This window comes from Fusarium graminearum, chromosome 1 (genome assembly GCF_000240135.3).
Source record: "Fusarium graminearum PH-1 chromosome 1, whole genome shotgun sequence".
NCBI classification, from domain to species: Eukaryota; Fungi; Ascomycota; class Sordariomycetes; order Hypocreales; family Nectriaceae; genus Fusarium; species Fusarium graminearum.
In genome coordinates, this window is record NC_026474.1 from 8,609,743 (window position 1) to 8,635,525 (window position 25,783).

The following is a 25,783-nucleotide window of genomic DNA, read 5'->3' on the forward strand; positions in this document are numbered from 1 at the left end:
TTGGTCAATAAAAAGTTCAGCTGAAGAAGTCCCCTAGATTCATGGAGAATTGCCTTGGCAGTTCCTTATTGTGACATTCAAAGTGGCTGCAATTCGACGTCGACACATGAATCATATGCATGCCGAGGCTTTTTTGTTAGTAGGTACTTTTTGACTTGCTGCGGGGATGCGCTAATGTCATGTCATGCTAGCCAACGGCGCATGTTCCTGAACAGGGGACTGATTGTCTGATCTTGGAGAGCTGCAGATCTTAATTGGGGTAACGTGGTGTTTTGCGGCGCAGAAAAGAGGTTGGGCCTGACGAATACGAAGTGACATCTCGTCCCTTGCACAGCACTCCATGAGCTAGACTCAGAGAGCATGTGAGCCAGTCCCCAACTAAGAAGTATCGATAATATGAAGATCTAATATTGTTCAGCTGTTGTCATCACAAGTCTTGGTAGCTGAAGACCATGACATGGCAATGCACAACAAAGGCACAAACATGTCATTGAAAATTAAGCTTGATTTATTGTGCATCTGGAATGACACTCTACTTTAGTGTCTAGCCTGCTTGCTAATTGGGTCTCCCAATGCCTTCTTATGTAACCAAGCTGCAAACTTGACACTAGGCGTATCAATAAACCGCGTCACAAAATGAGCTAATCCAAACGTCAAAGGCACGAGGATCAACTGAGGCACCCAAAACGCCAACTCGAATCCCATAGGTCCCTTGGTTGATAGAGGCAGTTTGTTCGCCCAATGAGGAATTGCCTTCATCATGTCGTCGTTGTGCCATCCTGCAGCCATGTATAATCGTTCTCCAACAACCCAAAGAACTGGGCCGTGGCAGAGGTACAGAGCGAATGAAATATTTCCCAGATACTGGCAGAATCTCGTCTCGAAAAAGCTCTTGAGCCAAAAGATTCGGGGGATCGAAGCCACGAGGAACACAGCCGCGTAGAACAGGTAGAACCACTTGTAATCGTACACAGCTTGTGGTTTAAACCATGAAAGGTAGTAGAAACCTCTGTTTTTGGCAAGTTGCTCGACATTGGAGTTCTGAGAGGGAACTCCTCCCAAAAAGAGGCTGAAGGCAAGGAGGTGATAAAAGATAAACTCCTTCGCTGGCTCAAGACGTGCCATCCAACGAGGAAGATCACCCTTCTTTGCGAGACAGTCCAGATCGCAGAGAAGCATGCCTGACATGAACATGGCATAAAACGATCCATCGGCAATGTACATAAAGTAGAAAACAAGTCCCAGCTCACACCAGAGACGAGCATTTTTCGTACATCGAGAAAATGCCATCTGAGACGTGAAAACCACAACTGAGCCTTTGAATTCTACAGGAATGGACCATAGATGTCTGTTGTACGTCAACCACGGCTCACCACCTTCTTTGAAAACAAAGCTGAAGTTTTTGAACTCGTAGTAAAACGTCCACATCTCATCGTACCAGTTTTTCTCCTTGGTCATGATACGCACCCACACGCCAAAGACGTGCAGAAACGTGATGTAGATGACCATGGCCATAATGAGAGGAAGAAAAAGGCGGATCCAGCGTCTGAAGAATGATGATGCGAGGACATCGCCAAGCTGAACATACTCTCCTGCTTGAATAAGGCTTATCGGCTTGAGAGAGAGGACATAGCCTGAGATGACGAAAAAGGTTGACACGGCATAGTGGCCGCCCACGAAGAAGTGCCGTATACCAGGGAACGTAACAAAGTAATATTTCCCTTCATAGCCAAATGCATTCTCAAAGACCTTGTCTTGGTCAAAAATGCCATGGGCCCATAGTTGGTGGTGATGGATGTACACCAAAAGAGCTGCGAAACCACGAAGACCGTCCAGGTAAGCTGTTGGACGGAGATTCTCCAGAGGAGGTCTTGATCGAGCACGAATAGCGGCTCCGATTCTGTTGATGACTTGTCTTATCTTGCCGCCTGCTTGTGATGGCTTCCAGTAATTTTTGCTGATGGCCCAGTCTGATGAGGACGAGTCAGACTTTGCTTCGTCCCAGTCATCGCTGTCAAGAAGGCCACTTGTTCGGGGCGACATTGTGGATGAAGTTGGATGTGGAAGGTTGTTTCAGCTCTTTGGGGGCAGAGACTAGCTGAATGATGCTGAAGATGTAGTCTAGACAATCACCCGCATACAATTCGGAGTAAACAAATATCAAAAGCCGAGGAGGAGAGTAAGATGGACAAGCATGTGGGAGGTTGTGACGAGGGGGTCATGAATATCAAAGACAGGGTTCAACCACGCAAGACCCACGTACTTTTGAATGGGATGCATGCAGTAGCATTGGCGAAAAGAAAGCCATTTTTGATCCTCTTGTGAGGGAAATCTCGATGCTTGTATTCATACATAGGATAGCCCAGGATAGGTCATGATTACAAGGGTCCAGACGGGAAAGTCGGCAGCAAGCAAAGACCCATTATTCGGCCTCGTATTGGCTGGCGAGTCTGGGGACGGATAAAAGCTTGTTTGGTGCCGTACTGTAATGGATTAGACCAGTGCGGGGGATGAGATGGGACAGGGGGTTGAATTATACCCGAGGAATCACAAGCCAAGACGAATTTTATCTCTTAACGGCGAATGAAGAGGGTGTGAAGTGAATCTCTAGTAAGATCCTGCAAGGCACGAAAAAAAAGCCACAATGTCTGTGGTCAGCTTAACTCTATACAAACTGCAATCTCACTCGACGACATGCGCCGCATCATCAGGCCTGGTCTAACCCAGTGGATATCTTCCTCTCACCAACAGAATGGCCCCGGTCATATTCTCTCTTACCCCATACGTGCTCACCCTCCACCATGTACGAGGGAACGGAGGAGATGCCGTTCTTGGAAGTTGACAATTCGAGCTAATAACGTTCCCCCTGCTGCAGTATCAACGATCCTCGACGGTCACATCACATGGGTTCAGAATCCTCTCCACTTTCCGGTGACACTGATTAAAAGGAAAGCTTTGCAGGTTTCTTGGTATGCGTGAGACAGATTGGCTAGTCGTTCAGGGTTTCTAGATTTAGCCAAGAGTAGACTCGGTTCAGCTCCATCGTGCAGTTTCTCTTCTGTGTTCAACTCGCAGATAACCCTTCTTTCCTTCAGTGTTGGTGACTCTCTGTAATGGCGAGTGGCTCTCGACGAAACATTCCGTCTAACCTACGTATTCCTCCTCCCATCACCGTCAAGTGGACCGTCACCAACAAGTCCAAGTCCAAAATGGGCACTCCTCTGGGCTCGCCAACACTGGTAGCGTCGACAGCCAAGTTCCGAAACAGAGTCCCAGCCCAGATGCAAAGATGTATACCGCTATACATCTGCTGCGTCATCCTGCTCTTCATCATCCTCAACTTCGACATCTTCTACTCCATACCCAGCCCGCTCACAGCCTTCCGAACGGAAAAAGCACCCCTCGTGACGAGGACGCGCTTCAGCTCGTTCCCGCAAAAGATCTGGCAGACATGGAAGGTTGACCCGCTCAACTTTGAGGACCGCGACCTGCTCACCTCGCGGACGTGGGTTAACAAGAACCCTGGAATGCGATACGAGGTTCTCACAGACGATAACGAGCTTTCTTTTGTGGAAGAACACTTTGGTGCGGGGAGTCAGATAAATCGGCCTGATATTGTCAAGTTCTACAAGAGTATCAACTTGCACATCATCAAGGCCGATTTGTTGCGATACATGATCATGTATGCTCAAGGTGGTGTCTATGCGGACATTGACGTTGAAGCGTTAAGACCGGTGCATCGATTTATCCCAGAGCGCTATGATGAGCGGGACATTGACTTGATCGTCGGTGTCGAGATTGATCAGCCCGAGTTTAGCAACCATCCAATTCTGGGCAAAAAGTCAAAGTCTTTTTGTCAATGGACCATCATTGCAAAGCCTCACCAGCCTGTTATGCTGCATCTTATCGAGCACATCATGGCCTGGCTCAAGGACGAGTCCAAGAAGCAAAGAGTCTCTCTGGGAGACATCGAGCTTACATTTGACCAAGTCATCAGCGGCACTGGTCCTTCTGCGTTCACGGGAGCCCTTCTGGAGCAGATGAACCACCACCACAAAGGTGGCAAGGTTACTTGGGACTTGTTCCACAACATAGACGAGTCCAAAGTCGTCGGCAGAGTTCTCGTTCTCAACGTTGAAGCCTTTTGTGCGGGACAAGGCCACTCAGACTCTGGTAACCATGATTCCCGTGGTGCTTTGGTCAAACATCACTACCACGCATCCAACTGGCCAAGCAAGCATCCTCGCTATAGTCATCCAGCATACGGACAAGTCGAGGACTGCAACTGGAATGCCGAGTGTGTTAGATTATGGGATGAGAATGTTGCTGAATATGAGAAGTTGTCTGAGGAGGAAAAGCAGGCCAAGATAGAGCAGGCTAAAAAGCCTGATATCGGGATCTGAACGAGACATAAATATGAATACCATGTTTGATTTAGAAGTTATCTGGTTGGCGTCTGGTTTTTGAATTTGGATATCCTGGTAATGAGTTAGTGAATACGAATAGTAAACAACGTCTACCGGGCATGTGATTCTAATTCGGTCAACGGTTCTGAACTGCCGAAACTTAATTCTCTCAAGCAAGAGTCATTCCACAACTTTGACTTGATATCTTCATCAATTGATCAACCGATATTCCCGGGAGGCATGGACTCTCCTAGTCTTGGCGCAGGCCGCGGACCGCGGCTCCGAGAGGCAAACTTTGACCAATGTAGCTTGATCGCTTTTAAGAGACCAACCCCGCGTCTTACATATTGATATACAGTCTTACATCCTCGGCTCATTCTTTATCGCTTTTTGTTGTATTCTCGTTCATCCAAATACTTCGCAATCAGCATCATGTCTTCTTCAGAACAGAAGCCCGTTATTATTGTCGGCGCAGGTTTAGCTGGCCTCGTCGCAGCCTTTGAGCTTTCAGAGAAAAACATACCAGTCCTTCTTGTCGACCAAGAAAATGAACAAAACCTCGGCGGCCAGGCGTTCTGGTCTCTTGGAGGCGTTTTCATGGTCGATTCGTCGTACCAGCGCAGAATGGGAATCAAAGACTCTCGAGAACTGGCCATGAGAGACTGGTTTGGTTCAGCAAGGTTCGATCGTGAAGAGGAAGATTATTGGCCAAGGAAATGGGCCAAGGCTTTTGTCGACTTTGCAACAGACGAGATGGAGGATTATGTCAAAGCTCGAGGACTGGGCTTTTTGTTTAATGTTGGCTGGGCCGAGAGGGGAGATGGTACTGCTACCGGTCATGGCAACTCTGTCCCCAGATTCCACGTCAGCTGGGGTACAGGACCAGAGGTAGTCAGGGTCTTTGCTGACCCTGTCAAGAAAGCAGCCGAGAAGGGTATCGTGACATTCAAATTCAGACATGCTGTTGATGAGTTGATTGTCAACGATGCCGGGCGAGCCGTGGGAGTCAGAGGTCGCATTCTGGAAGATGACGATGCTGGACGCGGCATCAAGTCGTCGCGCATCGAGAAGGACAAGTTTGAAATTTACGGATCAGCTGTTGTTGTTTCTTCAGGTGGTATTGGAGGCAACGTCGATGCTGTCAAAGCGGCATGGCCTGTTGACCGACTGGGTCCCAAGGTACCGGAGACCTTTGTCGTTGGTGTTCCTGCACACGTCGACGGACGAATGATTGGCATTTCAGAATCCGCCGGCGCACATGTTATCAACCGCGATCGCATGTGGCATTATACTGAAGGCCTCCAGAACTGGAACCCCATCTGGCCTGGACACGGAATCCGAGTCCTTCCGGCTCCTTCATCGCTGTGGCTTGATGCAACTGGTAAACGACTACCGCCGTTCCTCTACCCTGGCACAGATACTTTGGCGACACTCAAATATATCTGCAGCACCGGGTACGACTATACTTGGTTTATCCTCGATCAAAGCATCATAGCTCGCGAATTTGCCTTGTCTGGCTCAGAACAGAACCCAGACGTGACTGGAAAGAGTATCTGGATGCTCCTCACCCGCGTCTTCGGCAAAAAGGGCACTGTCCCTGTTCAAAACTTCCAGAAGCACGGTAAAGACTTTGTCGTACGCGACAATCTGGAAGATCTAGTCGCTGGCATGAACGAACTCGCCAAAAAGCGCAATGGTCCTTTGTTAGAGTACGATGATATCAAGGAAGTTGTCGACGCCAGAGACAGTCAGATGGACAACCCCTACTCCAAAGACGCTCAAGCCATGCTCATCCACAACGCCAGGACATATTGGCCCGATAGTCGTAGTCGTGTTGCACCACCGCATCGTCTTCTCGATAAGGCTCACGGGCCGTTGATCGCGGTGCAGATGAACCTTCTTACACGCAAGACGCTCGGCGGTATCGAGACGAACTTGGATAGTAACGTTATGCGGGCTGATGGCACTCCGTTCCCGGGGCTGTACGCCGCTGGTGAAGTAGCTGGTTTCGGAGGTGGCGGTGTTCACGGGTATAGTTCGCTTGAGGGAACGTTTGTAGGAGGTTGCATCTTTTCGGGACGAGCTGCGGGCAGAGCACTTGTTCGTGAGATTCTGGGAGAGGACATGTCTAGGGTTAAGACAAATGGAAAGCCTGTCAACTCTCGACTTTGAGGGTTTTGGTTGTTTTGATGATAGATGTCGTTTATTGGTATTCAGCGATGGATTTAGGTAGCAATTAGGGAATGTTTGGTCTGTATTGGTCGTGCGTCATGGTGTTTGGCATGAGTCAGCACAGGTGATAGTTGTCAGGTGACCGTATTGTGAATAAGCCAGTCAGTCCAGCTTGCACTATTATCTGACTCTGGATGTAGTTCAATTTCCCAACTATCAAGACCCATTTCAAATATCCGATTTGTTGCTCGTTATGATCTGGACAAGGCTTCAGGGTAGGATTGAAATCAAGATATGGACTGGTAGAACGCCTTACCCGTAGCCAAGGCTGGACGGTGGGCACCGCTAAGATCCACTGCAACATGAACCCCTGACCCTAGCTAAGGCTAAGCAAAAGACACTGTCGGCGCCTAAATCTTTGGGTGGCTTGGGCCTGAGAGTGCCTTTCTAGAACATATTAATTGGCGCACAATAAAGTCAGTAGTGGCGAATCTATTTATTCTCCCTCGCATTGAAGAGTTGCATCTCTGTCTAACTGTTAGACTGTCCATCTGAGCGTAGGTTGCCTCTGTATTCGTAGAACTGAGACCTAAGTTGTTAGCATAGACAGTACAGCATGTAAGCGCTTGTTTTTCGTCTCATCGTATCCCTGCTCTCGCCAATGACAGACTGACCATCACAGCCACCATCTCTAGCTTCAATTTCCCATCTCATGATAGCGCGACACTGATCATCGGTCATCTCAGACAATTCAGACTCTATGACCCACGAAAGATTTTAATAATGCCACAAGGATCCGAGCTAGTATGCTCACTATGTAAGAAAGCGGATCCGATAACCATTTCATCGTTGTCTCACTGGATGAAGCTCTCGGCCCCCAGCCCTCACGATATCCGCTTCAACGCTAACACTGAGATTAACCAGGTTCTTCGCCCATCGAGGCTGAGTGTTTTGCTCTCCCAGATGAAACAGTACGGCTGTTCCCCCAGTTGGCGCTGAGCATTTTCTTCTCTTCTTCTTTTGTCCATCGTTCGGGTCAGCTTGTGATAAACAGACGGCTTTGGAGTTGCTGGTACCTGATCCCGAGGCTCGACAATCACATATCCTCTTCAGTATCTTGATAAACATATTGACGCACAAAATGCACGCTCTGCTACCGCTCACCGTCCTGCTGAGCAGCCTCGCCACCAGGGCTGCTGCTGCTACCTCCTTCATCACCCCTGGAGGTTCTGGTACTTCGGGATGGAAGAACAACCCTTCGTACGATGTCGACGAGAGCATGAATGTAGAGTGGCAAACAGACCTCGACGAGACGAACCTTCTTCTCTGGCAGGATTACCCTTCTGCTGGCGGTGGCACCCAGTTCTTTATGAGTCTGAAAGGTATGCTCGATACCACCATTCGGTACTGCAGTAACTAACCCTGCATGTAGAAAACTCAACATCGACCAGCTTCATATGGCAAGTCGGCTTCAACGGCTTCTCTACTGAAGTAAAAGACGGCGAAGATGCCGTCTTCCACTTCTCCCTCTTCAAGTCCGGCACCAACGACATCTACGCCAACAGCCAAGCCTTCAACGTCACAGTTCCTAAAGATGCAACAACGAGCGCAGCCTCTTCCACCGTAGAGCCTAGCCCTACGCCTACCCGCGACGCCACCGAAACCACAACGGACGCCGCCGCCGAGTCCATAACAGAATCTGCTTCTGGCTCGGAGGACAAGGGTCTTTCTACCGGAGCTGTCGCCGGTATCGCCGTCGGCGCCACGCTTGGAGGTGTTGCTGTCCTCGCTGGCGTCGGCTTCCTTCTCTGGAAACACCTTCGCAAGGGTTCTGGTGCTGGGGCTGGAGGATATGCGCCTCCCAGCGACATGTCTACTGGACCTCAACATCAGCCCGCGCAGGAATACTACAAGGCTCCTGATCAGCAGGCGCCAGCTGAGATGGCTGGCCAGCCATGGATGCATCCCCCTCAGCAAGGTTACAACCAAGGACCTGGTGGTCTCCATGAGGCGCCTTGAATGATGCCGCATATGTGAAGAGATAATATGATTATAGAGGGGAGTTTTAAATATTGTACGTCAGAGCACGGAGTTGGTTGATTGCATCAGCTACATATATTCTTTTTCGTGGATACCTATTTTTATCAGTACCAAAATTATTCATCTAACTTTATTATGATTTGTTTTATATTGGTCAACAATTGTGATCACGGCTTTATGTATAATATATTAACAAGTTCAAGGTTCTGGTAATTCCCTTTGATATTCCCCAGCACGTGTCGAATATGACCGCAACATCCGTCTGGGTTTTGAAATAGGACCAATGTCTTGTTGAACAGTAAGTACTGTTTGACTGTCCTCGGTGAACCGTTGTTCAAGATGATACGTCCCATCGGTAATGGTGCTCGAGAATGTGCCTTCTGCTATGAGGCCACAATGCTTGTCGCGGGCGATTTTGCCAATGAGGTCGGCCATGGACATTTCGATGTGTAGTTTTACAATATATGCCAGAGGGTGAAATTGCATATATCTAAAGAGACACGTCAGTAGTTACTCTGGTAAAGGTGGTCTGCATGCCATACACGAAAGTATTTCTTAAACTCATCATGGTGATAATGAGTACATCCATGCTTAACGAGAACCCGATGATGAACATATTGAAATGCGTCAATCTCTTGTACTTTGTCAAACCGTGAACGATAAGATTTACGCGAACGATGTGTATAAAGTAGAGGTTCAGACACCCATCGACGATGAGGTATATGCATTTTTCGCATCGATCCCACCACTCGTTGATGTGGATGTAGCGTTGTGATATTTGTAGTCGTGCGGGAATCCATATGCAGTAGACAGAGATGTTGACAGCAGTGATGAGCACTCCGATGATAACTTTGAGACGGTAGGCTTTCTTTGTATGTGTGAGGAGTATGCCGCATCGGTTGACGATGATTTGGAGGAGAAATTGGACCTGCCAAGGGTTAGTCGAGGACTTGTGTAAGCAAAGCTATGGTGTTCGTACTTGGAGAGCCCATGTCGTGACTAATAGACGTTAGCAGATGCTCAGTCCTAAATTGGATAATGACTATACTTACGAATAGTGAAATAAAATGCAAAGCTAAAGGATAGAAATTAGTACGGTGTGTCCCTGTAGTTGACTGAATTGACTTACCTTGGGGGTATAACATCAAGAAGATGTAGTATGCAAATAATAGCAAATATAGTACAGACCAACAACTCCAACCAGACCATTATAATATATGCATTTCGAAAGACGCGCCTCCCATGGCGCTGGTATACCTGGAATGTCTGCCTGCAAGCCTTCCAGGTGGTGAGCCATCCGAAGCCGATGGTGAAGCCCAGCGCTGTAGAGGCGATGACCAGATCACCTCTAGTAACTTCCTGAGCTTTGTAGTTGGGAGAAAGGAGGGTTATCATTCCGACATGTCGTATGGCGCTTCGGTACTGCTATCATCGAGATGTGATGAATAGAGAATTTTCGGGTGATGTTTTCCATGTTATGGTTTTGGCTGTTGAGGGGGGAGTACGAGGTGCATATGTGGAAATGAAAGCAGGGCGTCATAGCCGAGTAGGGATTGAAGGTTCTCTACTGTAGAGTAACGCGTGGACATTGAAATGTAACGCTTGGTTGATGATTGGAAGTAGTTGTGATACTAAGGCAGCCACTTCATCCCTGGTGCACCACTACACACACTGCAGAGGTATCTAGTACATTGCAGCACCAGACTTGTATAGCAGCTGACAAGTATACAAGACTACAGAGTTATCAAACTCTAAAACCCTGGTCCTCGGGCCCCTTTCCCCGCGCCGGCAACCTCCAACTACCGCTCAACCGTTACAGACTACACCAAAAAGTACGTAAAGTTTGCTTTGCAACTAATTGCCCCTTTGATAAATCACATGGGATCTGCACTACTAAGTAGTGCGAGGAACCAATTGGTGCTAATCAGTGGCCTGTTTGATCTGCCGCATTGTTGATCATGGCCTTAAATTGGTACCCAGCTCGTGTTGGTGTTTTGTGAGGCTGAGACTGCTGAATGAGCCTGACTCGAGGGAGAGTTTCCAGTGACATTTCACAATTTCAGTCAAGTCTGTGTCAAGTGAAATTGATATCGTTTTGTGTTGGGCCAAGGTAGTTTCTGGTGGCCTCTTCCTTTTCATGCCAAGCCACTCACGTTTCCGCTTGTACACCGCTTTGTTTTTTTAATTACAAGACCCTGAAAAAAGTGTAGAAAGTTCTATTTATTCTACCGGATCGATCTCTAGATCTTTGTTCTGCATGGATGCACAGACGTTCAATTGCCGAAGCGTTTTGTACCAGTATCAACACCACCGATGTTTCTTTGTTACTTTCCCAACAACCTGGATACGAAATCAGCTTGATTTAGTTGACTCGGATAGCCCAACACACTAGATAATCCATCCCTTTTTCAGCTACGGCTCGTGCCGTGAGTAATGTCTCCATAATTGCCCAACTTCAGTGATTTAATCCCGCGGCAAAAATTCTATCAAGGGAAACAGACTAAAAGTGTCTCGACTGCAGGTCGAGTTCCACGGGACCTTGTCCAGATTGTCACCTCTAGCATTAGTTGCAGATCACCACTGACAAGTGACACAGGCCAAGCGGCTGGATTTGATTTAGCCTTACGGCGATATCTCACTTAATTTCACTCAAGAATCAGAGTCATGGACGAAAGGACAGGACAGGGCTTGACTGTGTGGGCTATCCTACCTGCTGAGACAGTCTCTTCTCCTTATGTCTTCTCAGCTGAAACTCCACACTGATTCCATAGACAAGAATAGCCCCCAAAACTACAGTCCAGTCCCATTTGACAACTTTACTTCCCCGCAAAGTTGAGGGGCATGATCTACGTCTTAGCTGAAGCCGGTGCAACAGACTACCGAGGAAACTACGCTATCGTGGTTTGGACTAAGGCAGGAGGCGCAACGACCAACTAACTACTGCAAGAGCCCAACGTCTGGTAAAGGTTGGCCCAAGAGCATCATACTAACGTCGAGTTGCGATCCCGAATAGGAATCCTTCTCGTCTTGGCGATCAGTCTATTAGATTGATGGCAAAGAACAGCTTATCCGTAATCCGCTGACACATTACTTACTAGACTAGTCCCTTTTCGATTCATTTTCGCATTAAGTCATTTGTTTTACGGATTAGATGCAATTTCAAAAATTCAGTTCTTGTCTCATTGTCTCTGCTTACTCCTATCTCCCTACCTAACTTTTGCCACTCAGACGCAGTTCTTTCCACCAGGAATAAAAGTACCATCCGAGTTCTCACAACCGCAGGTTCCATCGTTGGGATCCTTGATACATGTAGTACCAACACCTGAAGACGCCCCATTGTTGCTAAAAGGGTCAGTTTCGTTGTCATCACCCTCTGTAATGGTGTACTTACTTCCAGAAGAAAGTCCAGTAGTCTTGATCGGCAGTCATTTCGCCAGAAGTAGGAGCATCGCACTCATAAGCCTCGCAGGTACCATAAGGAGCACCGTTGTTCTTGTCGTACTGGTGGTCGACCTTGAAAATGGCAAACGTCTGCTTGCCCGAGACGCGGGTGTTGTAAGCGCACTCAGCGGCCTGGATGGCGTTGGATGTCTTGGAAGCTATACCGAGCTGGTCAGTACAAAACTATCACAACATTTTTATTGGTAGGGTAAACTTACGAGAGCATGATGGGTTCTTGGGGTATTGACCCTTTGTGTTGCTCTTGGCAGGGTCAAGAGTAGCACTGACAGCGCCAGCGATGGCAAGGAGAGAGGTGAAAGTAGTGAAAGGATACATTTGGAAGAATAATATGTAATTGAATATATGTACAGGAAAGTTTAGTGATGTTGATAATATCACCAGGTTTGAAGACCCTCCTGCTTTTATAACCAACTCCACGAATCCTCATGTTTCAAGGAAATTGAAGTGATGTTTCCGAAACTCGTCAGAGTGGAGAATATTCCATGCTTCTCGAGGTGGAGTTCTCACTCCTTGGATAATTATAGCAGGGATATACGACGCATCATCAGAATGAAACAACAAACAACGTGGTTTTCAAAACTCCGACTGGTGGATATATATTTACGATGTCCAATTGACAATGTCGTTAAATCCATTCTCCAGCCGTAAACTCTAAGTAGTGGGTAAAGATTCTGGAAACCAAGTAACTTGCACAGCCTATCATGTATGGCAAACGTGACAATAGGTATGTAACTAAATATGGAATGGATTAAAAGGCTATAAACTAAACTAAGCTATCTAAAAGAGAATGACCTCCCCCCAGGTAAACCTACAAGTCCTCCACGTCTGTAGACGTATGCGGATGAAACGTCTCAAACTTAAAAATGGCCTTTTTGCTCTCTCCTTTGGGTTCATACAGAATCAGATCAGGACAGTCGTTCCAGTGACCAATGGCACCTGAGTCAGTAAAGTAACCATCTTGCAGTGTCCCTGTAACGTTGAAGTGATAACCAATTTCATGGAGTCGTTGACCAGCACAGCGAAGTGATACGCGGGACCCATGTTGCCGTTCCAGGGCCTCTTGGATATCTGACAGCTGGTACAACATGGAGTACGAAGGAATGATGCCAGCATCGCGCAGCCACTCGTACGTTGGGAGACGCTTGAAAAGTGAAACCGTCTTTTGGAAATAGGGTACGGCTTCTTCGGCTTCTTCGTAGTTACGGCCGTAGCATTCGCGGTTTAGACTGCTGAAGCATGTACCGTGGGCGACCCACTGGTCTTGCCAGAGACCTTCATTATCCCCGTCTGCAGATTCCCAAAGTTTATTCATCTCTTCCACGATATCTTCAGCACCGGCGTGATAAAGAATTTGTGTAATGTTTGTGTATGTGCGGTTGGTATCGCAGTTGTGGGGAATGGAGCCATCGTTATGGATGGGCCAAAGTCCGTGAATGGTCCATGAATCTAGATATGTTAACAGTGGATCTTTGGGTCATAAGAGTGTAGACGTACCTAGAGGTCCAGAAACGGGTCTTGTGTCCCAGACTTGGGTTTGTAAAAGCCTTGCTGGAGAAAGGTAGCAGCAAGCATCGTCAGAAGATGCTTCTCCGTAGCATGAACCCCGACGACTGTTGGCGTAAACATTTGGTGTTCCAGCGAGAGCTACCACAGACGTGGCTGCTGTAAGAAGCGATAGAATCTGAAGTGAACTCATTGTGTATCGTCTTCTGTGTTTTGCTTGTGCTTGTTGAAGCTGTGCTAATTATTTCCACTTCTCGGGTCATCACTGCTTCCTTTATAACTCTCCCATGCATAGCCCCCTATCGTATGAGAATGAGACATTTCACGCAAGAATTACGAGTCAACCGCTTGCTGCTACCAAGCATCATAGAAACAAGGCAAACTGATACAAAACTCAAAAACAGCCAAGACAAGACACGACACTTGCCCAATCAGACTCTACATCTTGGCCAAAACACGTCAGCTACGATCTGAAAGCGTATCTGAGACCAATCAGGCTATGTCTTGGATAGTTGAGAGTTTGCAAACGCCGGCTAACACGATACCGGATGCGGACTATTTTGTGGTAAGAGACAATGATACTTTTGCCGATCCATACCAACCACTTGTCTTTGAGTTATACGCAGGTCCACAAGTCGTTTTATTCGTTCATCGTTTTCGTTGGGCCTGTCAGTAAGCCGTTTGGTTTCAGGCCTTTTTCCGTCATGTAACTTTGATGACCAACAAACAAGAATTTTCTGCAGTTCAATGACCTGTTTGAGAAGACAAGCCGAACCATTGGAACGCGGAAGTGCCCGAAGTACTGCAGGTACAGTAGAAACTGGATGGTTGGACAGGTGATCGGGATCTATTTCATGGTTGAGTGAGATTCCATAGCCACAAAATGGTTGAAACGTTTGTTGCTCGTGTGTCATTCCAGACATCATGCATGACAAGGAAAAGACTAAACTGGAAAATGAAAACTTTCCCATGTTGGATACTAAGAATAGGATGGTTGGCTTGATGGCCAAGACACTTTGGGTTCTATTGGCGAAAACACCAACTCAGCTGAAACTCATGAGTCACTCGGGCACGAGTTAGTCAGGATACTGAATTGGAGACTGGGAAATAACCATACGTGCAGTCTATTTGGCTCATTAGTCTGTTACAAAGCATTTGTATAGGCTGACATGATTCATTCAAAGGTCATAGTAGATCTTCAACTATTTTACAAGCCAGTCAGCTTGACGGACACAAAGTCAACTGGTTTCCCGGCCATCCGAGCAAAACCTCCGTCATGATTCGGTTTTCTAATGATCGGAATGTGATGGTTAAGGTTCAACCGGCAACAGCCACGAGGCATAACGGCGGGAATAATTCCCCAACAAGCCACGGACATATCATGCCTATTCTAGGAGTAGAATGTAGAGATCCTAACTCTTGGAAAATTAAACTCAAAGGCTGGTAAACTTGGCTCTGTCAGGTTTTGCTTTATCTAGGCCATTCTAAGCTCTGCTAATGTTGACTGGAATGTGGGTTGATTGCTGGATCAACCTGGTTTTTGGGGCTGGAGATGATCGTTCTAAATTAAAGAGACTCTTTGACGGTTTGAAATTCTGTACAAAAATGGAAATTGGAGTCTCGTGATGACCTCATCATATTTGGTGTTAGTATATGCCTCGCTTTGAATTGTACCGAAAAGATCAAGGATGACACTCCTGCTCGCATTTACTCGGACCGAGGTCAGGATCTGCATTGAGTGTAATGAGGGGAAAGAATAAGTCATCAAGAGTAAATTAGCCACTGGGTATTCATCACTTCTTCTACCTCTTGTGACATGTTTGGGCAGTTGTTAAAATGCAATTCCCCAGCATCGTTACAGGTCTCATGTGCCTCTGTGCATCGTCACTGGCTTCGAAACATGACTCCAAAACGCCCCAGTTTCACAACTCGGCAAACCATCTAGGAGCAGATCCTCATGTAATCTACGACTCTAAAACCGGCCAGTATTTTGCATACTCGACCGAAGGGGCAGACCCAGGTAGTTTATTCGCCATCTATAGCAGCCCCGACCTATCGACATGGCACAAACATCCAGGTGGCGTCTTGAAGGCCTGCTACGACGACGACATGAACCGCATCAAGGGTGGTCAGGCCTGCTGGGCGCGTGATTGGTACTGGGCTCCCGAGACTTATTACAATGAGAAAACCGACTGGTACTTTTTCTTCTTCGCTGGACGCTTGCGAGAGGATTTGGCGAAGGATTATTTCCGCTACTCAGACTTTGAAGAACCGTCCAAGATTGGAGTGGCGGTTTCGAAATCACCTACTGGGCCATTCAGGGAAATCAAATCAAAGCCCATTGACTATTATCCCTTTGATCCTGATTATTACGATGTCAATCTAATCATGGATGAGAAGCAAATGCGTCCTCCGCAAACCCTCAAAGAGGGCAAGACAGCACCCAAAGGTACTTATATCCCCACCATCGACGTCAACATCTTTTTCGATAAGGACGGAAAGGTTTATCTTTATCTCTCTCGAAATGCCTACCGCAACTGGAACTGGGATAAGAAGCTTGGCAAGTACATTGAAGAATCCAACATCATCGTTGTCGAGATGGAGCGAGACTGGTGGGACGACCCCAAAGCGATGACGATGCCTGAAATCATAGCTTCGCAAAAGGATATTCACGCCAAAGATGCACCGAAACTTCCTCAAAACATCACATCCTATAACGGCACTGGTGAGATTGGTTCACCTCCACGCAAGGATGGCTGGAAGACTGTTATTTCCTACGGCGCCGATCCCCAAGACTGGGAGAACTATCATGTTAACGACTACGAAAAGAACAATGGCACCAAGAAAGACCGTCGCTGGGCTGAAGGCAGCACTCTCATCAGAAGACCTGGAAAGAACGGCAAGCCTGTTTACTTGCTCACCTACAGCGCCAACAACTACGAAGCATCTAACTACGGCGTTGGCTTTGCGACGTCCAAGTCTCCATTTGGACCATTCCGAAAATCGGCAAACAACCCCATTCTTTCTCAGAAGCCTGATGCCAAGATTCCAATCTACTCAACTGGTCACGGCAGCATCGTCGCTTCTCCTGCTAAGCACAACAAGAAAGTTGGTGCCCAAGACGTTATTCTTCAAACACCACCGGGCTCGGAGCTTTTCTACGTCCATCATGCACGTAACAGCACGGAGCGTGATAGATCCATCTATACAACTCGCATGACTATTGACGATTCTGCTATGTACTTTGGTTCTAATGATGCCATGAGTATGGATCTATCATCCCTGGATCAGCCATTGCCTAAGAATACGTATCCCATCCATATGGATGCTCGGTGCTCTAAGAAGAAGGGTGTGTGCCAGTTTCATGTCAAGGTGGTGTCCAAGCCTGGAGCGTCTTTTGATATTCTTGAGGGAACGAACAGGGTTATTGCTTTGCCTGGGAACAAGGTGGCTACTTCTATCAAGTCTGATATGCGTGCGGGATACTTTGTCATGTCTTTTGGTAGTGCTTCCGTCAAGGAGTTGGCTTACCAGCGGTTGAGTGTGGATGGCAGTTGGTCTACAATTACAAAGAAGAAAGTAACTTGTAGGTAGTTGCTACGATACTGAATACTGATAGCAATATGTTCCATTCCCATGTGGACTCTCCTCGCGTACAGAAGAGAAGCGAAAGACGGTGTAACAAGGATCACAACCAGTAAAAAGACATGCCAGTCAGACTGGCAAAAGAAGGGCCTGACCGGGGATTGAACCCGGGACCTCTCGCAAACTATAGTCTCTTGATAAGACTGAGATGTCACTCCCGAAGCAAGAATCATACCGCTAGACCATCAGGCCAGATCCTAGATCCTTAAGTGAGGTTTCGGCCAAAGGGTGAGGCTTATATGGTCACAAACTCACGAATGTTTGAGACTGGACATTACTTTCAGTCGTAACATAATCAAGCCAGGTATTTCATTCTAGATTCTGCAAGTAAAAGTGGTGAAAGGTTGAGGATTAATTTCTGACTGTTACAGATGTCGAAGAACATCAGCCTGCGATAGGCGGTGAACATATTCATTGGACCAGATACTATATCTCCAAGGCAAGCATATCTAAAATTTAAGGTCTTTATTCTGCAACTATATAAATATCCAAGTGTATTACTACATGCTAGACTGTGATTGTGATTGATGTTGTGACTTAGTTCATTTTGAACAACAGTCTGATAAATTTCATATTAATTTCGAATCCACTTCAGATACAAGAACTTGAATATTATCTGATATTGGCCTTGATTCAGATACAAATAGCTCCCCATTCTGTCAGTCCTTCTTCTTGCCAATCCTGGGCAAGCATAACCACAAACCCAGCAGCGCAGTCAAAAACGCAAGTATAATGGGCTGAAGTGTCTTGACGCCTTTGGCTTGAGCAATAGCACCCACAGCAAAAGGCAGAACAGCAGCTCCGCTACCTCCAAAAGCTGCAGCAAAACCAATAGTACTAACATGCAAGTGCTTGGGCAACATCTTAGTAGTAGCAACCACAACAGCAGGGAACAGGGGCCCCAAGAAGAACCCTTGTAGAGCTACCGTTACAGCAGAGACATAAAAACTCGGCACCAGCCAGAAGATCAACTGCATGGCCATGGCAGCAGGCAGATAAAGGGACACGGCAACTTTGACACCAAGACGAGGCGTGACGAAACCGAGGATGGCTCGGCCGACTGCAAGACCTAACCAAAATCCCATCGAGGTCATACCTGCTGGGTAGTTTTCGGCCTTTCGCACACGGATCATGAATTGGACAATCCAGCCACCGACAGAAACTTCGACGCCGACGTAGCAAAGAAGAAATGCGGCGCAAAGCCAAGTCACGCGAGCAAACGGAAGCTTAAAGAGTGCCTCTTTCATGCCTTGGTTATCTTCATTGCTTGCATCCATAGTCTGACGATAGACTTCCGGGCCGTTGGACCAGAAAGCCCACGAACAAGTGACGAGCTCAATAACGGCCAAGCCGATCTAAGTAAAATAGTCAACATTTGAGTTTTATCATTTCAGAGGTGTGCCATGGACCTACCATAACATAGTAAAACGTATACCAAGGAAGATCAGCCTTTGCAATCATGTTTGTAGCAATCAATGGACTAATGACACCACCAATGCCATAGAAAGCGTGGAGGAAGCCAAGAGTCTCATTGGCTTTGTCAAGGTTACCGACCCAGGCATTCCAAGCCGCATCGCTGATGCCGTTGCCAAACCCAGCAAGAGAATATGCAAGAACAAGGACAGGGTACGGCGGGTGAAGTGCGATAATGATGTAAGCGGCTATGTGGCAGAGACCGCAAGTAACGCCAATTCCTCTCTGCCCTATGCGTCTGTGTAACGTGTTATTCAGAACCGCAGCCAGGATGTATCCCACAAAGGGGGAGAGGAAAACCAGGGATACCACAATGTAGCTCAGGTTGTAGTATTTTTCCAACTGTAGAGTTATTAGTATAGTTTGGTAGAGGAGTAGGGTGCACATACGTATGGGATCAAAGCCTGGGATCATGTTAGCCATTGAAACAATAAAACTCTCGGTGCGACTTACACCGTATGCAGCGTCATTGGCGCCCGACGTCAAAAGACTCCAAAAGGAAGCACCGGTTTTGAACACATTCTCAGGGGGATATTTCCAACTCTCAATGACCTCGGGGACATTCTGTGCTGTGACACTTTCCAGGCCATTGCCGCTTCCATCCAAAAACCCACGGTCTGGGTGAGATCCAAGCCTTCGAGATTCCTCAAGATACTCTGAGCCTCTGAGGGATTCTCGAGATGCAGCGACAGGGGGCTCATTGACGGTGCGAGACATCAGCTCATACGAGCGAATGGTGGCTGTAGAGGATGCAGTCATAGTGGAGATGGTGATATGCTGTGCTGACCCAACCTGACCTGACAGGAGCGCTACCAGGAACAGAACGTTGTATTAATTAGACAGCGAAGTATTGAAGAGGAGAGAAGAAAGAAACTCAGAAATATGGCAGATATTCATATTTAAAAGCTTGGAAATACAGTGGAACCATAATCTCAGTCCGGTTAATCGTTTAGTAACGAGTGAAGTTGAGAGTATAACCAGAAATGGCATAGATGCACAGGAACCTAGCGGTACGACGGTCCGTCATGGAAGAGCTTCGGTTAGACTTGGCATCATGACATGACACTTTTCCGATCAGTTGTATGCATACGTAACCTACAGTCAGTCTGTGCATGTACGTAGATAGCTGAAGAAAACGTAAGCATCCTTTCTCCCTCACATGTCATCAGCATCAGCAATAGTTATGCATCAGCATCGGCATCGGAGTCGGTCTGAACCAAGCTTTACGACGCGTGGTAATTTAGGTATACATACTAGTATAGCACACCCAACACCTACATTTAGGTAGTGGCACCTAATTAAAGTGGCGGAGGCAGGAGGGAGGCTTAGGTCCACCGTCTCTTCATCACACACAGTCAGCAAGCAAGCAATTGCAAGACAAAAAAAGGTTCCCATTACCTAGCCCAACTACCTCAACAGCTAGCCTAGACTGGACTGAGTAGGTAGTCTCTACCCAAAACTCCAAGAGTCTAGACCGCGCCAGTGTCTGGCTATTGGACTGAGTGGCTTTTTGCGTTCCCTCAGCTTCCCTCCACACGCTCCAATCAAGGAAACGCCAGCCCTACAGGAACCGGCGATGCTACCCAGAACCACAACTCAGCCCTGGCGGTGCGATGGCAGAGATGGGTTTAGTGCTGAATGCCACAGTAACAAGGCTCCATGATGCCCATGACCCATGGGTAGGTAATCTCTAAAGGTCAAGGGTCTTTTTTTTTCATTTCTTTTTTTTCACTCTTCCTCTTTACCTTCCCTTCCTCCTGTCGCTACCCGACGATCATCTTCATGCGACACGACACTTGATTCCGCAGCTGTCCTCCTCCTCCCCCAATACTATAACTTCAGGGCCCCAGCTCTCTAAGCACAGGGCACTGCGGGGAACTTACGGTACCTACCGAACGGGCCGCTAGGACCTCCATCTCCAGCGTCTATCTATATGTCCATTCATCCCAACACCATGGAATTGAGGGATTACTCCCGTCGCGATCCAACATCACCACCCGAGGATTGGGAACCCACGAGCCCTTCCATCGCAAGGAAACCGATAAACGCCAGCAAACTATCTCCTTCGCCATATACCTCTCCCGATTACGCCACGACCTCCTTCTCCCAGCGCGCAGCTCAGCCCTTCCTCCCGCGACAAAATACAACCGACACAGCTTACTATGGCGCTTCAACCCCGTTGGGAATATGGGAACCTACAGAACCTCATGCGCCGGGTTCCGGACGACCGCAAGCTTATAGAGAAGATAGCCAAGCTTCACTCTTGATAGGCGGCGGTGGCCCAAGAGATCTTCCTCCGAATATGCCCCCGGCTGGTCACGGTCCTCCCCCGCCGACTCCCCCGCACAATAATGGCTTTTGGGACTGGTGGCATCACAATTGGAAGCCGTCTTGGAGCATGTACATTCTCGTCTTGTCGGGAATTGCTTTTGCTATAGGCCATCATTTCTACTACGAAGCCCTTCACAACAAAGTCGCAAACGATCAGCAGGGCAAACTTCGATACGGCGCCCTTCTGGCATTCTTGTCAAAGGCATGTTTCCTCAACGCCGTCGTCCTAGCTTTCCGCCAGAGAGTCTTGATGATGATTCGTCGCAAGATGCTTACGCTTGCAACTCTCGACTCGCTTTTCGCAGCGTCCGAAGACTTGACAGCTTTGCTCAATTGGGAGGCCTGGGTAAACGCAAAGTTCGCCATGGCTCTGACAATATTTATTTGGACGTCGCCTCTGATTGTTATCTTCACGTCTTACACCCTTACCGTCAAGCCGCAGAAAAAGCAGGAGATAACGCAGTGCGCAAACATTCGCACCCTAAACTTCGAGCACGAGAGGGAGGTTTACTGGAGAACTCCAGCCAAAGTCGACAATTACTTTGAGACCTCTGTATCCCTCTGGAACACTACCGCAGCTGGCGAATCCATCAACAAAACCGACCCCAACGAGTTTGACTATTACACTGGGGGCAGTCAACAGTTCGAGTCCATTGCCCTTAAGACGGCATACGCGCAGCAAACAATCATGCGACCCAATGCGCCGAAGGAGATTTGCGGTGCAGGTTGGAATTGCTCTTATACCATCGAGTTCACTGGTCCCGGATACAAATGTACAACCTTGGCTGAGGGAGTCAACGCGGAGGTCAAGAAGCTCGGTAACGCAAAGTGTCCTTTTGACACAAACGACATAGCGCCCATGGGAAACTACACATATTATGCAATGCTCGACCGAGGAGACTATGAGAATCCGCAAATAAAGGAGGCGGAAATCGGCGGAAGACCCAAGCAGAAGCCACCATATCCGAAACACCTAGGTGTCTTCCGGACCGAACCCATCCTATGGTTTGGCTACGCTGATGTTGAGGACAGAGACAAGCCTCAGCCCCCAGAGCCGCGCAAAGGCGACTGGTACAAGGCATACACTCCAATCATATTTGGATGCGAGCACTACCAAACCAAGTACAAAGTTCAATTAAACTACACCGGCGGGGTTCAGTCTCACAATGTGACGAGCCGCAAGTTTGTCAAAAAGTTGATCGACACGACCTTGATACCTGACAAAAAGGATCCCGACAAAAGACTCAAAGATCGAACCGTGGCAGAACCCGAAGAGAATTACGTATATCCTCAGAACATTTCGGACTATCGACTGACGGCCGCGTACCATGCTGTAGGATACCAGCTGCGGGCGATTCTAAATGGTACCACAACAATGCCGCATTTCAATGTCAATAGCAAGATTCTCCAGACAAGACTTGTTGATCGCCTCAATTATCTTCCCGTCAAGGACTTCCCCCTCGAAGTGCAAAAGTTTTACGAGGAGATTTTATTATCATTCCTGTCGGATCCACAAATGTCTGCTGTCTCATGGGCTGCCAAACCCTCTAATTACTCTGGCACGATCAAGAGCCCAAAAAGCTTGGATTATTCATGTATAAGATGGCAAGAAAGGAATTGCTTCTTTTACAATTTCGCACAATTGTGGGCTGTGTATGCGATCTCTATGGGTATCACAATCCTTGCGGTCGCATCAGGCGTGGCAGCGATGGAGGAGAACGCCATCATGCGAAGCTTGAGCTTCTCGGCCATTCTTGCCGCGTCGAGAGCTTCCAGTCTCGATAAGCTACGGTGGGAACAAGAGGCTGAGCTCAAGAGTCGAAAGATCGGATTCGGAATCGTAGCAGATCCGACGGGCGAGAGAACATACTCTTTCGGCGTCGAAGGGGATGTCAGTCAGGAAAAGACTGCCACGGTGGCCACAGGGCGCTCGCCGGGCCTCTCGGTGATGAATTGGGGCGATAGAACAGCGCGCAGAATGAGTTATGCCGTGCTGAACAAAAAGGACAGACCCGAAGATTAAGGTGGGAAGTACAAGTGCTGGAGCACTGGGCGAGCATAATGAGCACAGCGTTTATTGATTACTAGAGCATTTACTCATATTTAATTCATGAAGATATGGTTTGCATATTACAAGTTAAGCTTATTGTTAATGGGGCGAAACCTTCGGAGACTTGGTGATACTCCGACACCGTTCTCGCTAATTAAGGCCAAGTGTTTGGTGGAGCTAAACTACCCAGGCGAGTTCAGTGCAGCTTGACTCCTGTCTTGAGCTTGCAGGCTTGCGCAACTCAACGTGTCCGTTTCTTAGCTTCAATTACGCCCATTATGTCTGCCCACGCAGCAGTCGATCTCTCAGATGCAGCCTTGGGCGGTCCAATTCGAATAAAAGACGACCACTTCATCGATGCTTACGGACGCGTCATCTTCCTCCGTGGCCTCAACCTTTCAGGCGCCTCTAAACTGCCCACTGAGCCGAATGGCCTGTCTCACCTTGACCACGGCTTTTACGAAAGCCACCGCACCGTGACATTCGTAGGAAGACCTTTTCCTCTCGAAGATGCTCCGCTACATTTTAGACGGCTTCAGGCTTGGGGTACACCCTTTGTAAGGTTGCTCGTCACATGGGAGTCCCTTGGTCATGCGGGGCCTGATCCAGAGCATCTGGACCTCGAGTATATCGCATACCTGCGCCAATTGATTGAGATGATGCCGCAGTATGGTATCAAGTGCTTTATCTGCGCCCATCAAGATGTTTGGAGTCGGTATAGCGGCGGTAGTGGTGCGCCCGGCTGGACGTTTGAGGTAGTTGGCCTGGACATTGAAGCATTCACTGATACGGGCGCTGCCTACGTTCACAGCCAAGACGAAAAGAAGCGCGCAAGTGAACCCGTCAATCCTAGAGAGCCGGGAGGTCCTTTTCTTTGGCCGTCGGGATACCAGAAGCTTGCGGCGTCTACAATGGCTACTATCTTCTGGGCAGGCGATGCTTTGGCTCCCAATCTTAAATGCTATCGCAAGCCAGGAGACACCGAGCAAGTCTCTGTCCAAACACTACTCCAAGACGCCTGTGTTGAAGCATTTGGACGTCTTGCCGACGAGGTAGGTCATCTCGAAGCATGCATGGGCTTTGAACCTATGAACGAACCCCATCGCGGTCTGGTCAACCTGCATCATTTCCACTCATGGAACTACGACACCGATCTACACATTGGCCACTGTCCCTCTCTTGCCCAGTCACTCGCCCTCGGAAGTGGCTATGCACAAGACGTCAATTACTGGGTTAAATCATGGCCATGGCCAAGTCGTGCTTCCCACAAGTCTCGTATTGACCCCAAGGGTCGCTCAGCATGGCTGTCGCTGGATTCAAAGCCGACAGGTAATGGACTAGGCCTTGGCAAGTGTGTTTGGCATGCCCACGGCGTCTGGGAGTGGGATGATAAGAAGAAAATCGCCCGTATTCGCGATGACGATTACTTTGAGTTTGATCATCGACCTGGTCGGGAGGGGAAGCCAATTGAGTGGTACAACGACTGCTATGCACCCTTTCTCCAGAAGTTCTCGGAGCGCATGTCGCGCAAGACGGCTCGGACCATGAGCTTCATTGAAGCCATTCCTAATGAGTTCCTACCACCCTGGCCCACGGAGGATGTCGACAACAAGAAATGGAGTCAACAAAAGTACGCCGAGAAGACAGTTATCGTGTCACCACGTCCTACCAATCTCGTGTATGCGCCGCACTTTTACGATCTCAACGTTCTCTTTAACAAGTGTCATTCATGGATGAGCGTCAACGTGCAAGGCCTTTCGCGAGGCATGATCCCTCTCAACGCGCTTTATTTCGGCGCCAAGGGATTGAAGAAGAATTACACGAGACAGCTCGGCGAAATCGTCAAGTATGGAAAGAAGTCACTGGGTGAAATCCCCATGGTTATTGGCGAGATTGGCATCTCGTATGATATCAACAAGGCACATGCTTATCGCACGGGATGCTACGACAAACAACGGGATCTCATGAACGGTCTCATCACCGCCATGGAAAACAACAAGCTCAACTACACTCTGTGGAACTACAACCCTGCCAACAGGGTTGAGTATGGTGACGGATGGAACAAGGAGGATTTCTCCGTCATCAACGGCGACAATATTATCGAGAATGGTCCTATCAAACCCGACTACCGGAACTACATGCATGAGAAAGACGAGCTTTACAAGGGCGGTCGTATTCTAGACGTCATCATCCGTCCGTACGCCGTCAAAACAGCGGGTATCCCCCAAACATCTAACTGGAACCACAAGACGCTGCGCTTCGAATACACGTGGACCAGTGTCGCCACAAAGGAGTCCACGGACGAAAAGGCTCACCTCACGGAGATTTTTATCCCATCGTACCATTACGACAGCCACGAGGTACGCGTCCAGGGCACCAACGTGGAATGGACATATGACAAGCCTCGTCAGACGTTGTACGTGCGTAGCCCCTCACATGGCAAGCACAGCGTCACTGTTTCCATTGAGAACGAGGCCCAACGTGTTCTTGACAGAGCTGTTAGGCGAAGACAGCTGTATCCTCCCGGTTTCCCGCTGAACTTGGTTTCTGCTGCTACGGAGGATGCTTTGGATGATATTGATTGGTCTGTCGCCGTGGCTTGCTGGCCTGTTATTGCGGCTATCTTGGTTGCTATTATTGCACGATTTCTTTTCGTGCTCTTCATGGGATGAATCTGGGTCATTACTCGCTATATCTAGAA

At 48.1% G+C, this 25,783-nt stretch overlaps 11 protein-coding genes and 1 non-coding gene across 12 annotated transcripts; 6 read left to right on the plus strand and 6 right to left on the minus strand.

Annotated features, from left to right (window-relative positions):
* Window positions 1–537: 537 nt before the first annotated feature.
* FGSG_02680 (uncharacterized protein) lies at window positions 538–2,043 on the minus strand (the record flags this gene model as incomplete). The annotated part of the gene is made up of 1 exon (XM_011320329.1): window positions 538–2,043. One exon carries the CDS (start codon window positions 2,041–2,043, stop codon window positions 538–540), a length of 1,506 nt encoding a protein of 501 aa, XP_011318631.1.
* A 1,070-nt stretch (window positions 2,044–3,113) lies between these two features.
* On the plus strand, window positions 3,114–4,403 carry FGSG_02681 (uncharacterized protein; the record flags this gene model as incomplete). Its single annotated transcript, XM_011320330.1, has 1 exon — window positions 3,114–4,403. The coding sequence occupies one exon, from the start codon at window positions 3,114–3,116 to the stop codon at window positions 4,401–4,403; it is 1,290 nt and encodes a 429-aa protein (XP_011318632.1).
* Window positions 4,404–4,776: 373 nt separating this feature from the next.
* Window positions 4,777–6,578, plus strand: FGSG_02682 (uncharacterized protein; the record flags this gene model as incomplete). The annotated part of the gene is made up of 1 exon (XM_011320331.1): window positions 4,777–6,578. The coding sequence occupies exon 1, from the start codon at window positions 4,839–4,841 to the stop codon at window positions 6,576–6,578; it is 1,740 nt and encodes a 579-aa protein (XP_011318633.1). The 5' UTR covers window positions 4,777–4,838.
* A 1,141-nt stretch (window positions 6,579–7,719) lies between these two features.
* Window positions 7,720–8,597, plus strand: FGSG_02683 (uncharacterized protein; the record flags this gene model as incomplete). Its single annotated transcript, XM_011320332.1, has 2 exons — window positions 7,720–7,960; window positions 8,011–8,597. The coding sequence occupies 2 exons, from the start codon at window positions 7,720–7,722 to the stop codon at window positions 8,595–8,597; spliced, it is 828 nt and encodes a 275-aa protein (XP_011318634.1).
* A 219-nt stretch (window positions 8,598–8,816) lies between these two features.
* On the minus strand, window positions 8,817–9,827 carry FGSG_02684 (uncharacterized protein; the record flags this gene model as incomplete). Its single annotated transcript, XM_011320333.1, has 5 exons — window positions 8,817–9,108; window positions 9,161–9,546; window positions 9,598–9,617; window positions 9,671–9,693; window positions 9,748–9,827. The coding sequence occupies 5 exons, from the start codon at window positions 9,825–9,827 to the stop codon at window positions 8,817–8,819; spliced, it is 801 nt and encodes a 266-aa protein (XP_011318635.1).
* Window positions 9,828–11,842: 2,015 nt separating this feature from the next.
* Window positions 11,843–12,395, minus strand: FGSG_02685 (uncharacterized protein; the record flags this gene model as incomplete). The annotated part of the gene is made up of 3 exons (XM_011320334.1): window positions 11,843–11,960; window positions 12,010–12,217; window positions 12,278–12,395. 3 exons carry the CDS (start codon window positions 12,393–12,395, stop codon window positions 11,843–11,845), a joined length of 444 nt encoding a protein of 147 aa, XP_011318636.1.
* A 493-nt stretch (window positions 12,396–12,888) lies between these two features.
* Window positions 12,889–13,776, minus strand: FGSG_02686 (ribonuclease Trv; the record flags this gene model as incomplete). Its single annotated transcript, XM_011320335.1, has 2 exons — window positions 12,889–13,526; window positions 13,575–13,776. 2 exons carry the CDS (start codon window positions 13,774–13,776, stop codon window positions 12,889–12,891), a joined length of 840 nt encoding a protein of 279 aa, XP_011318637.1.
* Window positions 13,777–15,419: 1,643 nt separating this feature from the next.
* On the plus strand, window positions 15,420–17,177 carry FGSG_02687 (uncharacterized protein; the record flags this gene model as incomplete). Its single annotated transcript, XM_011320336.1, has 1 exon — window positions 15,420–17,177. The coding sequence occupies one exon, from the start codon at window positions 15,420–15,422 to the stop codon at window positions 17,175–17,177; it is 1,758 nt and encodes a 585-aa protein (XP_011318638.1).
* Window positions 17,178–17,314: 137 nt separating this feature from the next.
* FGSG_20554 lies at window positions 17,315–17,420 on the minus strand. Its single transcript has one exon. It is a non-coding gene; the product is annotated as a tRNA-Pro (tRNA).
* Window positions 17,421–17,887: 467 nt separating this feature from the next.
* FGSG_02688 (uncharacterized protein) lies at window positions 17,888–19,418 on the minus strand (the record flags this gene model as incomplete). Its single annotated transcript, XM_011320337.1, has 3 exons — window positions 17,888–18,583; window positions 18,642–19,043; window positions 19,155–19,418. 3 exons carry the CDS (start codon window positions 19,416–19,418, stop codon window positions 17,888–17,890), a joined length of 1,362 nt encoding a protein of 453 aa, XP_011318639.1.
* A 1,237-nt stretch (window positions 19,419–20,655) lies between these two features.
* On the plus strand, window positions 20,656–23,158 carry FGSG_02689 (uncharacterized protein; the record flags this gene model as incomplete). Its single annotated transcript, XM_011320338.1, has 1 exon — window positions 20,656–23,158. One exon carries the CDS (start codon window positions 20,656–20,658, stop codon window positions 23,053–23,055), a length of 2,400 nt encoding a protein of 799 aa, XP_011318640.1. The 3' UTR covers window positions 23,056–23,158.
* A 202-nt stretch (window positions 23,159–23,360) lies between these two features.
* Window positions 23,361–25,754, plus strand: FGSG_02690 (uncharacterized protein; the record flags this gene model as incomplete). Its single annotated transcript, XM_011320339.1, has 1 exon — window positions 23,361–25,754. The coding sequence occupies one exon, from the start codon at window positions 23,361–23,363 to the stop codon at window positions 25,752–25,754; it is 2,394 nt and encodes a 797-aa protein (XP_011318641.1).
* Window positions 25,755–25,783: the final 29 nt, after the last annotated feature.